The 15,493-nt window shown below is 52.9% G+C and overlaps 1 protein-coding gene across 2 annotated transcripts; it reads right to left on the reverse strand.

Moving 5' to 3' along the window:
* Window positions 1–5,029: 5,029 nt before the first annotated feature.
* PI16 (peptidase inhibitor 16) lies at window positions 5,030–15,020 on the reverse strand. Of its 2 annotated transcripts, none has more exons than XM_027057860.2 (7): window positions 14,702–15,020; window positions 10,142–10,363; window positions 8,227–8,336; window positions 7,868–7,956; window positions 6,305–6,982; window positions 5,954–6,093; window positions 5,030–5,617 (listed from the first exon to the last, which is right to left on the reverse strand). In XM_027057860.2, exons 1-6 carry the CDS (start codon window positions 14,858–14,860, stop codon window positions 5,972–5,974), a joined length of 1,380 nt encoding a protein of 459 aa, XP_026913661.2. In that variant the 5' UTR covers window positions 14,861–15,020; the 3' UTR covers window positions 5,030–5,617; window positions 5,954–5,971. The 2 variants fall into 2 exon arrangements, with proteins under 2 accessions (XP_026913661.2, XP_026913662.2); XM_027057861.2 differs by having other exon boundaries at window positions 5,030–5,502; window positions 14,702–15,019.
* Window positions 15,021–15,493: the final 473 nt, after the last annotated feature.

Genomic DNA, 15,493 nt, shown 5'->3' on the forward strand with positions numbered 1-15,493 from the left:
CTTCAGTTTGTCTGCCCGGTGCTGGGGTTTATAAACCCCCAAAACTTACAAATGGAACCTGCTGGCCTCTGGGGACCATGGGCTTCCATCTGATGGGGCTTGAATACCAGCTGAGTTCCCCGAATATTTCTCTGCCCTTGTTCTAGAGGACTGGCTTCAGAGAGTTGGGGTCTGGTGACCGTGGTCCTGCTTCTCACAAGGACGGGAAGGCCCCTGGGATGTTTTTGCAGAACTGGTTTTCCCCAGTGGTCTAGTAACAGTTGTCTTGCGGGCCGTTTGCTTTATGTATCCCTGTTCCCCAGGAATTCAGGAGCATGCCCGTGTGGATGTTCTGTAAATGTCCGGTGGCTGAGGCCACTGAGGTCTCTTAACTCCCTTCAGACTGCTGAAGCGGCAGGGAAGGGGAGCACAGTGGGCCAGGCCTTGCTGGCACCATTTCCTTCCAGAGAAGGAAGGCCCTTCAGAGGCACGTCTGCCTTGTGGCACGTCCCCTGTCTCCAGCCCGGTGTGGTTTCCCCCCATGGCACTGACCACTGTCGCGGGGTGACTTTTCTTCCTGTTGCTTCACCTTCAGATCCTGTGTTTGCATTGATTACCTCCTAAGGCCCCTGTGGATTTAGGGGCGCTTGAACTTGGGCATTTCAGGGCCCGGACTACATTTCCCAGGCTGTCTTCTGCACCCAGAAACAGCAAGAAAATCCCCCTTGGATGCTCGGTCTCAGGTTTTAGGTGAGCAAAGTGCAGGTTCTGCCCCTCCTGTTTTTCAGGTCAGTATTCAGGTGTGGGTGTTGTGTATGTTAACTTTGTTTACTCTCTTCCGTGTTTGAAGGCTAACGTCTCACCCACCGTCCGAGCCCCTGGTATTTCCCTGTCCGTCCTGGAAACTAAAGTGCGACCAGGTTTTTAGCTGAGAAAGGAGATTGGGTTGGATTGGGGCACAGCTGAGCTGTCCGCAAGAGGAGGGGTGACAGGGAGTTAGTCTCCATCCTCTCCTCCTGGGAAACCTAATTCTGAAGGACAAAACCGGGAAGTCCTCTTCTAGGCCTCCCGAAAGGCCTGAGTTGGTAGTGGTGGCCTGTGCTGGGTCCTACCAGAGCCCTCGTTGCTTTACCGGTCCCCAGATGCCTGGGGCCGTGCAGCATAGTGCTGGAGCAGAGTACTCCCCACTCCGCAGAGGCCTGGAGGCCGCAGAGTGCCAGTCAAACTTCCTGTCATGACAAAAACATTCAAAAACCTTAGAACTTCCTCACCCTGATAAATGGCATCTATGAAAAGCCCATCATTAACATTAGACTGAATGATGAGAAACCTAACGTTTTTCCCTCGACGCTCAGGAAAGACAAGGATGTCTGCTCTTGCCATTACTCAACATTGTACTGGAGGGTCCAGCCAGGGCAAGCAGGAAAGTGAATTAAAAGTTATCTGGGGGGCACCTGGGTGGTTCAGTGTCCAACTGTTGATTTCAGCTCAGGCCATGATCTCACAATTCATGAGCCCTGTGTCGGGCTCTGTGCTGACAGCACAGAGCCTGCTTGGGATTCTTGCTCTCCCTCTCTCTGCCCCTCTCAAGCTCAAGTGCTCTTTCCCTCCCTCTCTCTCTCTCCCTCTCAAAATAAACTTTAAAAAATAAAGTTATTTGGGTTAGAAAGAAAGAAGTAAAACTATGTCTGTAGACAACATGATCTCGTACATAGAAAATCCGAAAGAATCCACCAAAAATACATATAAACACTTAAGTGTTTAAACACATAGAAATAACATAATTCAGCAAGGGTACAGGTTATAAAATTGATACACAAAAATCATTCATACTCCTTTATACACAGTTGAAGAAAGTGAGAATGAAATTAATAATTTCATTTATAATAGCATCAAATAATAAAATGCTTATGAATAAGTTTTACCAAAAAATCGTATAATTTATACTTTGAAAATTACAGAACATTGTTGAACAAAAGTAAAGACCTTAAGTGGAAAGACAGCCCATGTTCATGGATTGGAGAACTTTAGATGGCAGATTACACAATCCCTATCAAAATCTCAGACGACTTCTTTGCAGAAATTTGACAAGCTGAAACTAAAATTCATGTGGAAATTCCAGGGATCTAGAATAGCCTAAGCAATCTTGAAAAAGAACAAAATTGGAGGGCTCATTTTGCAGTTTCGAAACTTACTACAAAGCTATGGTAACCAAGATAATGTGGTACTGGCGTAAGATAGACATATAGATCAATGGAATAGAATCGAGGGTCCAGAAATAAACATTTACATTTAAGGTCAGTTGGTTTGGGACAAAGGCAACAAGACAATGAAACGGAAGAATTGTCTTCCACGAAAAGTGCTTGGACAACCGGATCATTCACATGCATGAGAACGAAGTTGGACTCCCACCTCACACCACATAGAAAAATTAACTCAAAATGGATCAAAGACTTAAATATAAGAATTGAAACTATAGGGGCGCCTGGGTGGCTCAGTTAAGCGTCTGACTTTGGCTCAGGTCATGATCTCGTGGTCCCTGAGTTTGAGCCCCGCGTCGGGCCCTGTGCTGACAGCTCAGACCTGGAGACTGTTTCAGATTCTGTGTCTCCCTCTCTCTGACCCTCCCCCGTCCATGCTCTGTCTCTATCTCAAAAATCAATAAACGTTAAAAACAAAATTTTTTTTTTTAATTTAAACTATAAAACTCTTAGAAAAAGACATAGGCATAAATCTTTGTGACCATGGATTAGGTAATGATTTCTCAAATATAACACCAAAAAACAGCAACAAAAGAAAAAAAAAATAGATAAATTGGATATCATCACAATAAAAACTTGTGTTCAAAGAACATCCTAAAGAAAAATTGAAAAGACAACTCACAGAATGAGAGAGAATGTTTTAAAATTGTATATCTGGTAAGGGACTTATCTAGACTGTGTAATTCCAATAGGGGCATTCTGGTGGCTCAGTCAGTTGAGCATGTGACCTCATGGTTTGTGAGTTCGAGGCCCACCTAGGGCTCTGTGCTGACCGTGCAGAGCCTGCTTGGGATTCTCTGTCTCTGCCTCTCTCCGGCTCACCCACGTGCGGCTCTCTCCCTCCCTCTCTCTCTCAAAAATAAGTAAACATAAAAAAAAAAAAAAAAAAAGAATTGGGGCGCCTGGGTGGCTTAGTCGGTTGAGTGTCCGACTTCGGCTCAGGTCATGATCTCATGGTCTGTGAGTTCGAGCCCCGTGTCAGGCTCTGTGCCGACAGCTCAGAGCCTGGAGCCTGTTTCAGAATCTGCGTCTTCCTCTCTTTCTGACCCTGCCCTGTTCACGCTCTGTCTCTGTCTCAAAAAAATAAATAAACGTTGGGAAAAAAAAAAAAAATTTCTACAACTCAATAATAAAGACTTGAATAGACTCTCTCCAGAGATAAATGGCCAATAAGCACCTGGAAAGATGCTTGGCATTATTAGCCATCAGGGAAATGAAAATCAAAACCACAATAAGATACTGCTTGACACTCACTAGGATTGCTATAATTTTAAAAAGATAACAAGTGTTGGCAAAGACGTGGAGAAATGGAAACCCTTGTTGCTGGTGCAAATGTGAAATGGCGTGGCCGCTTGGGAAAGCTATCCGGCAGTTCCTAAAAAAAGTTAAGAGTGATCACGTGACCCGCAGTTACCTACCATACGATACTGCTCCTAGATAGATACCCGAGAGAAATGAGAACATACATCCACACAAAAACTTCTACACGCATGTTGATAGCAACATCAAAATAGCCCCAAACTGGAAACAACCCAAATGTCCACCAATTGACAAATGGATAAATGAAAGGTGTTCTATACTAGGGGCTATCACTTGGTGATAAACAGGAATGAAGTAACTGCTTCGTGCCATCACATGGATAAATCTTGAAAATGTGTTACGTGAAAGAAGCCAGACCAAAAAAAGGCCACCTGTGTGTGATTCCAGTTACACAAAATGTCAGAACAGACCAATCCATAGACAGTGGATTAGTGGTGGCTTAGGGCCTGGGGTGTGGGGCTTCTTTTTGGGGTGATGAGAACGTTCTAAAATGTTCTGATGGTTGCACCACCCTGTGAGTAAAAACCACTGAGTGGTCACTTTAAATGGGTGAATTTTATATGAGTTATATATAGTTATTTTAGAACACACGTGACGGAGAGGGACGGGGGTGAGGGAATCCCAAGCAGGCTCCACACTCAGCACGGAGCCTGACGCGGGACTTGATCCCCTGGCCCTGGGATCATGACCTGAGCCGAAATCAAGAGTCAAGACGCTCAACTGACGGAGTCACCCAGGCGCCCCTATATGAGTTACGTCTTAATTTATATCTTTAAGATATCTTAATATATTGTATCATATATACATGTACACATGCACATAAATACGACTATGTAATATATTTTACGGTCACCACACAGCCTGACTTGTATGCTTCCTGTTTTAACTGCTCACACTCCAGACAGGCGCTCTCCCCCTTCCCACCAGCCCCTGCTTGATCCCAAGCTGCCCTGTCACCTGCTGCTAGCCGCACCCCCCCCCACCCCCCCACATTTGTGCTTTCCTGCCGGAGGACAGCGCTCTGCACAGTCCTGCCGTTGTCCCCTGGGGGAATGTGGTTGAGACTCCAGAACCCTTTCTCGGGATTCCTCCAGGCACCGAGGGCTGGCAAAGCCTTCCGATCTTGTGTGCCCGACGGGCCTGGGCGACAGCACCCTGCAAAGAGGTTGTATGCCACTCCTTGCTTCTGGGTCTAAAACCCAACTAGCCTCCACTGGTGACTCCTGGAGCTGGGGGATCCAGCCCCTTGGCCCTTTCTCCTTCCCGCGGGCTGCCTGAAGATGTGAGTTGTGGAGGGGGACTGTTTTTAGGAAGGAAAAGAAAGACACCCCGAAGGACTGGATGGCGTGTGTGGGGACAGGAGGTGTGGGAGAAGGAACCGTTGCCAGTGGTTGGGAGGGGAACCTCCTCAGGGCCTCTCAAAGAGCCCTCCTTTTGCCCTCCACCCCTCACAAGCACAGACACTCGGTATTCTTACACAGGCTTTTATTCAGGAGTCAGGGGCTGCTTCCCTTCCCTGGTCCCTGCCTGCCCATCCCCCCCCCCCATAGAACCCCATTCAGGTGGGGCTTGTCCTTCATCTGCCCCTCACAAACCCCCCTCCGGGGCTACACCAGCAAGTAGGGGGAGGGGGCGCTCAGGAAGAACCCCCTACCTGCAGAGGCAGACAGTTCTGGCAGGGCCGGTGGGCAGGGATCTCTCTTGAACCCCCACCCAGACCCAGGATTGAGGTGGGAGGGGCAGGAGGGGTCCAGGCAGGGGGTGCAGTCATAGGTGGCAACCTGAACTCATAGCCAACCAGGCCTCGCACCCCAAAGGCATCTGTGGATGAGGCGTGCCCTGCAGCCTTTCCCTTCCAGAAGGCCTTCAGCCAAGAAGCATCTTGTTTGGGGGCGGGGGACAGGGTGGGGGAGATGGCAGGAGGACAGCTGATCTCTTCACCCTGGGAAGGCAGAAGGTCTTCCTGGAAACAGTCTCAGACTCAGATGGCTTAAAGAAGAAGCCAGGGGACTAGGAGGGGTCAAGGGGTCTCTGGGAAGCACCGATATCTTCTGTCCCTGGAAGAGCAGAAACGTGACCACAGGACAACGGGAGAATGGGCACAAGTGGCCGCAGGAACCCTGCCCAGCACGGTCTGCAGCTAGCTAAGGGGAGACCCCCACAGAGGCAGAGGCACTCCTGGGGCAGAGCCAGGAGTTGGCCTCAGGCCTCCCGAGAGCACAAGGTTACTGGCTTGGCGTCTGGCCAGAAGCTGGGGTCAAGGCTGGGGGGCCGGGGAGGGGGGGCAGCTACTGGGCCACAGAGCAGGACCTTCCCAGGAAACTGTGGCCTCTTGCTTGGAGAAAGACCATCTGGAGCGGGCACGAGGCCAGGGTCCCCCCACCAGGCCTTGCCTTTGAGTGATGACCCCTTCAGAAGATTCCAGCCAGCACCAGCAGAGGCAGGAGCAGCAGCCCCAGAAGGGGGCCCCAGATGTGACCAGGGCCCGACTTCAGCCCTGACTTGATGCTAGGCTTTTCAGGGCCCTCTGCGCCTGTGGGGAGGGAGAGGGCTTCAGCCTGGAGACAGCTCTGCCCGACCTCCCACCCTCCCTGCCAGGCATGCAAGCGGGGGCCCAGCAGCCAGGGAGGAAGCTCTGACTCAGAGGGTGCATGCCCCGCTATGGCCATAACACCTATGCTGGGGGCAGGGCGCCGACATTCTAGAGGAAGACGGGGAAGTGGGACGAACACTACAGGTCTTACCTGGCAAAGACGACTGCAGGGCCAGGGTTCGCCCACCCACGGCATTAGAGGTGGCAGAGGTATTGGGGGAGTTAGACAGGGACTTGGAGGAGGTGTGCCCCACGTGGTCCAATGTGGCCGGCAGCCCACCTGTCTTGTCCTGGACTGGAGAAACTGAGGCCAAGACCTCACTGGAAGGAGACAACTCGGCCTCGGCCTTGCCTGCTTTCTGGGAGTGGGGTCGTGGCTCCCGTGTCCCTGTCAAGAACATCTTGGGGTGCAGAGAACTCTCTGGGGTCTTGGGGGGCATTCTTGTCCTGCTGGCCTCTTTGTCTGCCAATTGGGAGATGGGATCATTGGTCGATTTGGAGAAGGTTGCTGGCCCCTCATCCAAGGCAAAGGGGCTGTGAGTTGCCAAAAAGGAAGGGACCTCAGTTGTTAAGGAAGGTGGAGCCTCTGTTGCCATGGAGGGGGAATCTTCCGTTGCTAAGGGAGACGGGGCCTTGGTTTCTACAGCCGGAAGAGCCTTGGTTGCCAGGGTGCCCAAGACCTCTGTTACCAAGGAGGACGGATTTTCCGTTGCCACGGAAGAAGGGATACCGCTTTTCCTAGAACTTGAAGCTTCCGTTGCCAGGGAAGATGGGGCCTCAGTTACCAGGTAAGGCAAATCCTGAGCCTCCTCCCGGTCTCTGATGAGTTCTGATAAGAAACAAGGCTTTGGCATTAGTGCTGTGGCAGGACCCCGTGTCCGGAGCCCCCCGGCAATCAAGATGAGGCGACCAAATGTCTGACGATGACACACAAACACATCCTCTCCAGCGACTATGTCCTTCATTCATAATAAATGATACTTATTTAAAAAATATTTTTAAAAATTTTTTAAGGTTTATTCATTTTTCAGAGACAGAGCGTGAGCGGGGGGAGGGGCAGAGAGAGAGGCAGACACAGCCTCAGATGAGCAGGCTCCAGGCTCTGAGCTGTCAGCACAGACCCCGAGGCGGGGCTCGATCTTACAAACTGAGAGATCATGACCTGAGCCGAAGTCGGACACTTAACCGACGGAGCCACCCAGGCCCCTAAATGATACTTTTTTATAACCTTGTTGTTTTATTATAACGTTGTAACAGTGGCTTCTCCATCCTCCTCGTCCAAATCCTCTCTCCGCGCTCACACAATCACTTTTTCAGGGGACTCTCCAGCTAGGTGCCTGTGCCGGACGCAGGCCTGGTCCCTTCAAGTCCACGCCCACCGCCAGGCTCCGCCCACATGGGGGGACCATTTCCCTCCGGTCACGCCCACCTCGCCCGGTACTCGGGAGCCGCCGGACTCTCCTCTACCCTCCACTTGGGGGGTTGAAAACCGGTCACTTTGAATGACAGGGGGCCAAAGTGGCTGAGCAAGGAAGGCGAATTGGGCTTGGGAACCCGCATAGGGTGGGCCCGCCAAGGGCCCCCGGAGGTCGCATCCCGCCAGGCCCCTCCCCCTGCCCGTGCACCTCTTGGAAGTCCTGGGAGGCTCTAGGACCGTCCTGTAGGCATCCCTTCCCTCCCCTTCTTTCTCCTCCCCACTCCACCCCCAACTCACCACAGAGGGAGTTCTCGCAGCGGTAGCCGGAGGGACACAGGGAGCACGGAGTCCCTTCCTGGTAGGGCCTCTTTCCCTTCACGTTCCCCCTGCGGGAGGCGAGGACTGTGCTGGGCGCGGGGGGGCGGTCCCTACAAACCCCTGTCCTTATCCCTCATACACACACCTAGGCCGGTAGTACCCCTGGGTCTTACTTGCTCCCAACTAACTTGCTGGGTCAATGAGAGCAGACTCCCATCGGTGCCCTCACAGCTCCCCCAAGGCCCCAGATTGGCCCCCTCCCACTTTCTTAGACTGCCAACCCAACCCTCCCCTTGGCCCTGCTCATCCCCTACCCCCAGGACTCCCTGGGCACTCACGGAGGCTCATAGTTGCAAACCAGCAAATGGATATTGGTCTCCTCAACACCCTGGAGCTTCTCACAGAAGTGGGAGCCACAGCCAATCCTCTCTGTCTTGGCCCAGACCACCTGAAGGAGGGCAAACTCAACAGTTTAGTCTGGGTGGGATTGTCCCTAGCTAGTGTCTCTACACCAGTCTTCTATGGGTGGGGAGAAGAGGATCCCTACAACCTGTGAGATCCAAGTCTGAGGACATGCAGCTTCAGGACAAAACTCTAAACAGGGATTTTGCTGGGGGGGTGGGGGAGGGGGCGGGGCGGTGGTGTGGAACTTGTCCTGAACAATCTAGTTCCCCCTGCCAACCACACACATTGTTTGGACAGGCCTCTCTGAAAACCTTCCCTTTGTATATACCCTCATAAATTCTTCTTGTGCATTTTTTTTTTTTTTTTTGCAATTTCCTGTGCATTTTAAACAGGGTACATCCAAAGGAATGAATCTCAAATGGGAGAATCTTGGATACCAGTAACAAGCAAAATCCAAGAAACAGAAGAAGCCATTTTGGAAGCAGAGCTTCCCCCAAATCACAAGTAAGCAGGGATCTGCTCTGCTGTTTCTAAGTCTGGGCCCCCTACCTGCTAGAAGGAATTCTGTCTTAAGTATAAAATTTTTAAATTCAAAACGTTCGGGCACTGCCATGGGCTGAGACCAGCAGCCTCCCCTTGTTTTCTAGGCCCACTCTGCTCGGGAGTCGCTCAAATGGAGGTCAGTTTTTGCTCTGAGATCTAGCTCTGGCTATTATCCTACACACAACCCCACGATTGGGGTTTTTCTACTTAAGTCAGCTGAAGGTACCAGTATGGAGCATCTCCCAGGCAGAAATGACCCCAGAGTTCATGTGCACTCAGCCCTGGAGAACATGGGGCTGGAGGTGGAGCAGCCCCACTCCCGCTGGGCACTGATGGTAATCCTTGCAGGAAGATCCCGCTCGCGCGCTCATGCTGGGGGTAAGGGAAGTGTGAGAAATTGCAGGGCGCAGAGGGAAGGGAACCAGGGAGGGTTGCTGGGCACTTACAACCTCTCCATCTGGGTGGATGATACTAGGATTCCCTTCCCTAAAGAGTAGCACTAAAAATACCACTCAAAAGAAGCCCTGGAAAGTGGAATTCGGGGATATGGGTGTGAAGATGTTTATTAAAAAAAAAAAAAAAATTGTCATGGTATTGTTTGAACAATGAGCATTGGGTGGAGAAAATAAGAACTCAAGAACACTAATGTTAATTCCTCTACACACCCATACACACACCCCTACGGTACCCCCACCCAACACCTCTTATCTGCAAACTCCAACTTTCAAAGTGCAGTGAGAACCCTGACGTAAGCAAAATGTGACTGTGAGGGGCAGGAAATGCTCTCGGAGTCTCCCTGGAACCTTCGCTCAGTGACGATTTGCTCTCATTTACACATAGTTTTTAAAAGCAGAAGAACACAATAGTCTATTTGCTTTATCGGTCCCTGGCAGAGTAGAAGCAGCAACTTAGACGCTATGAGAAATGACAGAAGAGGGACAATGAGACAGAAGACCGCGGGCACAAACAGCCCTGCCTAACTTAGGTCGGACAGGACCGCTTAGACGTCGATCAGGATTGCCTAGAATAATTACCCTCCACGAAACTGGCTCTGCGACACCTAACTTAGGTCCTCTCAGTCCGAGGAGGACGGGAGGGGCCACATAGATTTGCAAACGACTGGTGGGTTTTGTAGTCAACTGAAAACGGTTTAGGCAGTTTAAGAAGCGGACTCCCAGGCGGTGAAGGGACAGGTGGCCTCTGCCCCGCCCCGCCCGCTGCTCGTGCGGCCCCGCCCACTAGTCATGTAGCCCCGCCCAGTGCTCTTGTGGCCCGTCCCCGCCCACCCGCCCAGCGGCTTCGCACCTGCGTGTAGTGGCCGCACATCTGGCCCTGGTCGCAGGTGGCCGCGCTGAGGTTGTAGTGCTCGCGCTCGTGGTGCCACTCCTCCATGGCCAGCGGCACGTCCAAGCCCTCGTCCGTGATGGCAAACAGGTTCTCCCCGCGCCGCCCGCGCTCCTTGTTGTGGCCCCACACGCACTTCTGCGCGTAGGCCTTGGCGAAGGCGGCCAGCTCCTCGTCCCACCTCTGCGGGGCAGGTCGGAGAGGAAGGTGAGGAACGCCTTGGGCTCGGTGGAGGTGGGAGAGGGTTGCGGGAGAGAGAGGTGAGGATACCCACAATTCTGGGGATCAGAGAAGAAGGTTGAAGGTGTCCTGGGGGCCTCTGGGGGCCGGAGACCCTCCCCTCCTCTGGGGTGACTCTTGGCCAAGATCAGGAACAGGTCTGTGCTCCTGGCGGGCTTCTGTGGGGGTGGGGGTGGGGGATGGGAGGGTGCCACCCCAGGCCATGGAGTGAGCTAAGCTTGGGACCATTTACCAGCTGTGTGATTTTAGACAGAGTGCCTGACCTTTCTGAAGTCTCGTGGTGCTTTGGGAGGAATAAATGAGATGATGTTTGTGACACTGTTGTTATTAATTAATATTAATATCCTCCTGTGTGAAAGGTGGCGGCTGTGCCCTGCCTACCTCCCAGGACTGTCTGCCTGCTCTGAAGACCACAGAACGTCCAGTGAGATGTTCAAGGGCTGCTCCCAACCCCTCACCCTCCCACCATAAATATGATACTCCCCTCTCAGGTCCCACTCTCCCCTTGGGGTCGCCCAGCCTCCATGGCTTTACCAGCTCCAGGCTTCCCTCCCAAGTGCTATTCCCAGGTGCTCTCAACTCTTGTCAACTGACAACCCCTTTCCCCAAGAAAATTAAGTGTCCCTGTGTGACCCTTACGAAGAGGCCTAGTTTTAGAGCCTTGGTGTCTCAAGGAGCTGTCAGATCCCAACGTCCCGTCCTTCAGGCGGGACTTCAGGTGAGGCAGCGGGAGGGGGCATTTTAGGTTAAGGGACCTCTGAGTTCTCTGGGTCCCCAGCCAGGAGGACAGGCCCAGTGTGGGTGGGAAGACGGATTAACAAAGGATTGAGGAGGAAGGCCTGGATCCCATTAAACTTTGTCCTTGGCCTCTCCTAGAAATGGATGGCCTGGCGGCAACTCCTCTTCCACCCTCTGGGGGCCCAGCCAGCTGTGGGAGCCAGACGGCCTGTAAAGTGTCAAGAGCTTGGGCGACCCTGAGAGGAGGGGGGGACGGGGCTCCTCACCCACATAAGGTTCTCAGGAGCAGCTGCCTGCGAAGGGGGGGGGAGGGGCGGTCACACTGGACTGGGACCCCCCCACTTTGTGACTATGGGTGAATCCCTTTCCCTCCCTGGGTGTTTTTGTCCCAAATCACTGGTCCCGGAGCATCTTCAGGCTCTGGGAGTAAGTAAGGGCGGGTAGGGAGAGGGAAAGGGCAAGGTACGGGGAACCTGGATCTGGGTGTCTGGGATGATGTGCGGGGCTCCAGACTAAACTGCGACCTCCTTCAGGGTATGTCACCCCAGTGTCTGGCACAGTGCTGGCTCATAGCAGGTGCTCGATACGCATGTGTCAACTGTTGATGACTGAGACAGACCCTGCTTAAAAGCGGTCTCCCTACTGAGCCCGGCTGTGATTCCTGTTCAGGCTGGCTGCATGGAGTTCTGCCAGTAGAGTCGGTCCTGTGGGTCTCAGGTCTTCTCAGTCTTCCAGAGACCCCCGTGGGTATTTGAGAGTCACGGCACCCACCCACATTGGCCACGTGGTCACCATCTGGAAGCAAGTCCGTTCATTCGTCCACTCATTCAACACACAGTCTTGGGCACTGTACCAGCCTGGAGGTGAGAGCAAGGACCTAGAAGCCCAAGTTCACATTGTCATAAACTGGTGATTGGGCCACCGTGTGCTAAATGACACATATGCAATGGATACTATAGAGACACCAAAGAGGGCCATTTAGAGGAGGCACTAAGCTAAGTGCTAAAACTGAGGCATTGGTCAGGTGGACGGGGAAAGACATCTGAACCGGGGCACAGCACGAGCAAAGGCCTAGAGGTGAGATACAACATTTTGGCTGGGGAAGGAGAAGCTGTTGAGGTTACTGAGGGAAAAACTGAGCAGGAGAGGAGGCTGGAGGTGTAAGCAGGGGTGAGACACACAGAGAGAGCCTTCTCAGGAGCTGGAGGTCTATCCCGAGGTGGTCAGGAGCCAGTGGGAGCCATTGAAGGGTTTTGAGCAAGGTCAGGCCCATGTGTTGGATTGTTCATTCTGGAAGCAGAGGCCGGAGGCTGGGGGAGCAGGCCGAGACCGTTTTAGGAGTCCTTGGGAGAAGTAATGAAACACTGGATCAGGGTTGTAGGAAGGAATGAGGATGGGGAAGTAGGGTTCAAGGAAAATTGAACCCTCTGGGAGGTAAAAGCGGTGATGATTAGATGTGGACGCTCAGGGAGAGAAAGGCGTCCATGATAACTGCCACCTGCGTCATCCTGGATTCATTCCCTCTTTGGTTAATCCAACACTTATGAGCCCTTACTGTGCGCCACACGCTGTTCTAAGTGCTTTATAAACATTCACTCATTTGATCCTGGCAACCGTCTTACAAGGGACTTGCTATGTAGTCATCATCTTCAATTTACAGATGAGGAAGCTGAGACACAGAGAGGTTAAGGCACTTGGCCAAGGTCGCACAGCTAATACATGGCAGAATCAAGGCTTGAACCAGGCCGTCTGTCTCCAGAGTGTCTGTATATACCGCGTGCTGAGGTCGAGCCTGAGCCTTGTCCCAAATTTATCCTGGTGTCCCAGGCCATCCCCTCCTCCCATCGCTTCGCACCAGACAGCACCGTATCCCCTGAATATCCAAACTGCTTTCCAGAATGTGGCCCCACCCCAAGGTCCACCTCTGTCCGCAAAGCAGCTCCTGGCTTGGGTAGCCAACGAGACTGTAGGGCATCAGGGATCTACAGATGGAGAAACTGAGGCTCAACAATGAGTTCCAGGCCTCAATCAGGGAACTACTGGCAGAGCAGGTGCCAGCCTCCCGTGCTCCTCATCTATCGTCTACAGTTCCTGGTTGCCGGGCCGACAGGGGTTGAATGGTCCTGCTGTGTGCATTTCTAGAGGCCTCCCTTGACCTCTGTCATACATCATCCCATCTGACCCTCAGGGTAGGAATTGCCAGTCCCAAGTGATAGATCAGGAAATGGAAGCCTTTGAAGGTAGAGGGACCGGTCCAGAATCATTTCGCCAGATTGAACAGAGCAATAACTCCAGTCTTGGACCCTCAGGCTCACTGCTCTCTTCCCCAGGTGTGACCTTGCTCTGGGGCACTAACTGTGGCGTCCCTGGACACTGCCCAGGAATCCTCCAGGTTGACCCAGAGGATGGCCAGTTCAGCTCTCAGGGAGGGCAGGAAGGGGGTGAATTTCTGATTTTATCTTTTTTCATCTTGAGCATAAACACCCTGCCTCCTGACCCTACCATCAAATAACTCTCCCTCTCGACAGAGGATACTGCCACCCAAAATCTGGCTTCTATCATCTATAGGAACGTCCCTGTATGCTGACAATATTTGCATGTGTCCCCACCAATATACAATAGTATTTTTTACATGTTTAAAACCTTCTGGGGGCGCCTGGGTGGCTCAGTCGGTTGAGCGTCCGACTTCAGCTCAGGTCACGATCTCGCGGTCCGCGAGTTCGAGCCCCACGTGGGGCTCTGGGCTGACAGCTCAGAGCCTGGAGCCTGCTTCGGATTCTGTGTCTCCCTCTCTCTCTGCCCCCCCCCCCCCCCCGGTTCATGCCGTGTATGTGTGTCTCTTTCTGTCTCAAAAATGAATAAACGTTAAAAAAAAAAATTAAAAAAAAACCAAACCTTCTGTATGTCCTACTGTACGTATATATATATTTTAGATTTCATCCCCTCCCAGTGTTATATCTGTGAGATTCACTCCATGTGGATGTATATGTAGCTCTAATTAGGATCCCATTTTACAGATGAAAAACTGAGGGTCCCTACCAGTTTAAGGGACTCCCCCAAATCACGGGTCTTGTTGCATGACCGAGACAGGATTTGAACTGTGTGATCCGGGCCGCTTCTGGCTCCTGTTCTCACCCACCTCCATAGACCATCCCTCCTTCCTAGGTGCTGGGGCCCTTCCTGCTGCCCTTGTTCCTCCTCTCATTGTATTAGGAACTTCCTGCGTCCCCTCAATCAGGGGCACCTGCATTTTAGGAAGTGCTGGGAAGGAGTCACTGGAGTGGGAAGCTGGGGCTCCCAGGTCTGGCTCTACCAGCTGTGGGACCCGCAAGCCCCGCCGAGCCTCAGTTTCCTGATCTGTATAATGGGGCTGCCTCTGGGGACCTGTGAATTACATAATATCAGGAATTCTGTCACTGACCAGAGAGATGAGTCTCTGAGGGAGCTTCAACCCGGGGGTGGGAGGGATTGGGGGGGTCCTGGCTCGGCGCCCCTTCGGTCTGGGCAGGCGAGCGCCCCACCCCCTCCCCCAGGCGCACTCACCATTTGCAGCATGTCAGCGGCGGGTGGGGACGCCTGGGCCCGGTAGAGGTTGTGCAGCTCCACCATCACGCGTTTCTCATCATCACTGAGGGCGCCGGCGGGGCCCGTGGTGGCCGCCAGCAGCAGCAGCAGCAGCAGCAGACTGCCGGAGCTGTGCATGGTGGCCGGTCCTCTCCGCCTCTCCCGGCCAGGGGTCTGGCGGCCGGATTTAAAGTCCTCCCCACGCAAGCACCACCCTGGCTGGGGCGGCGGGAGGGGCTGTCTGCAGGCCCGGCTCACACAGTGTCTCTGGGAGGGCTGGGTGCTTGGGTCCTGACCAGAGTTGAGTCCACTCCCGGCATTTATCTCCCCTCGGAGTCCTTGGCAACAGGCTCCTTTCTCCCGTAACAGGGGCTCAGGCCAAGAGCTCTGTGCGGTCCACAGTCCCTCCTGAGTTGTGGAAAGGTCCCCCCGGGGGGGCAAAATCGAGCAACCCAAGTCACACCCACTGGGCGCCCCAGGACAAGCAAGAGGAAGAAAACCACACGGACCCCGTCCCTGAGGATTGGGGAAGATGAGGAAACTCTATTTGACTTACGGGAGAACGGAGGAAGCCAAGATGTGTTTGGTAAAAGGAACGGGCCAACCGAAGCCTAAATCTTGACTCTGCTCCTCTGCCAGCTGAACTGTTGGCAGTTTTGTCAATTAAATCAGTGGCCGTAATAGTACCTACCTCATCGGGCTGGAAGGAGGATTAAATGAGATCAAATGTATGTGAAGCATCCAGTAGAGTATCTGGCACACAGTAGCCCT

The sequence above is a fragment of the Acinonyx jubatus genome, chromosome B2, assembly GCF_027475565.1.
Source record: "Acinonyx jubatus isolate Ajub_Pintada_27869175 chromosome B2, VMU_Ajub_asm_v1.0, whole genome shotgun sequence".
Classification (NCBI taxonomy): Eukaryota; Metazoa; Chordata; class Mammalia; order Carnivora; family Felidae; genus Acinonyx; species Acinonyx jubatus.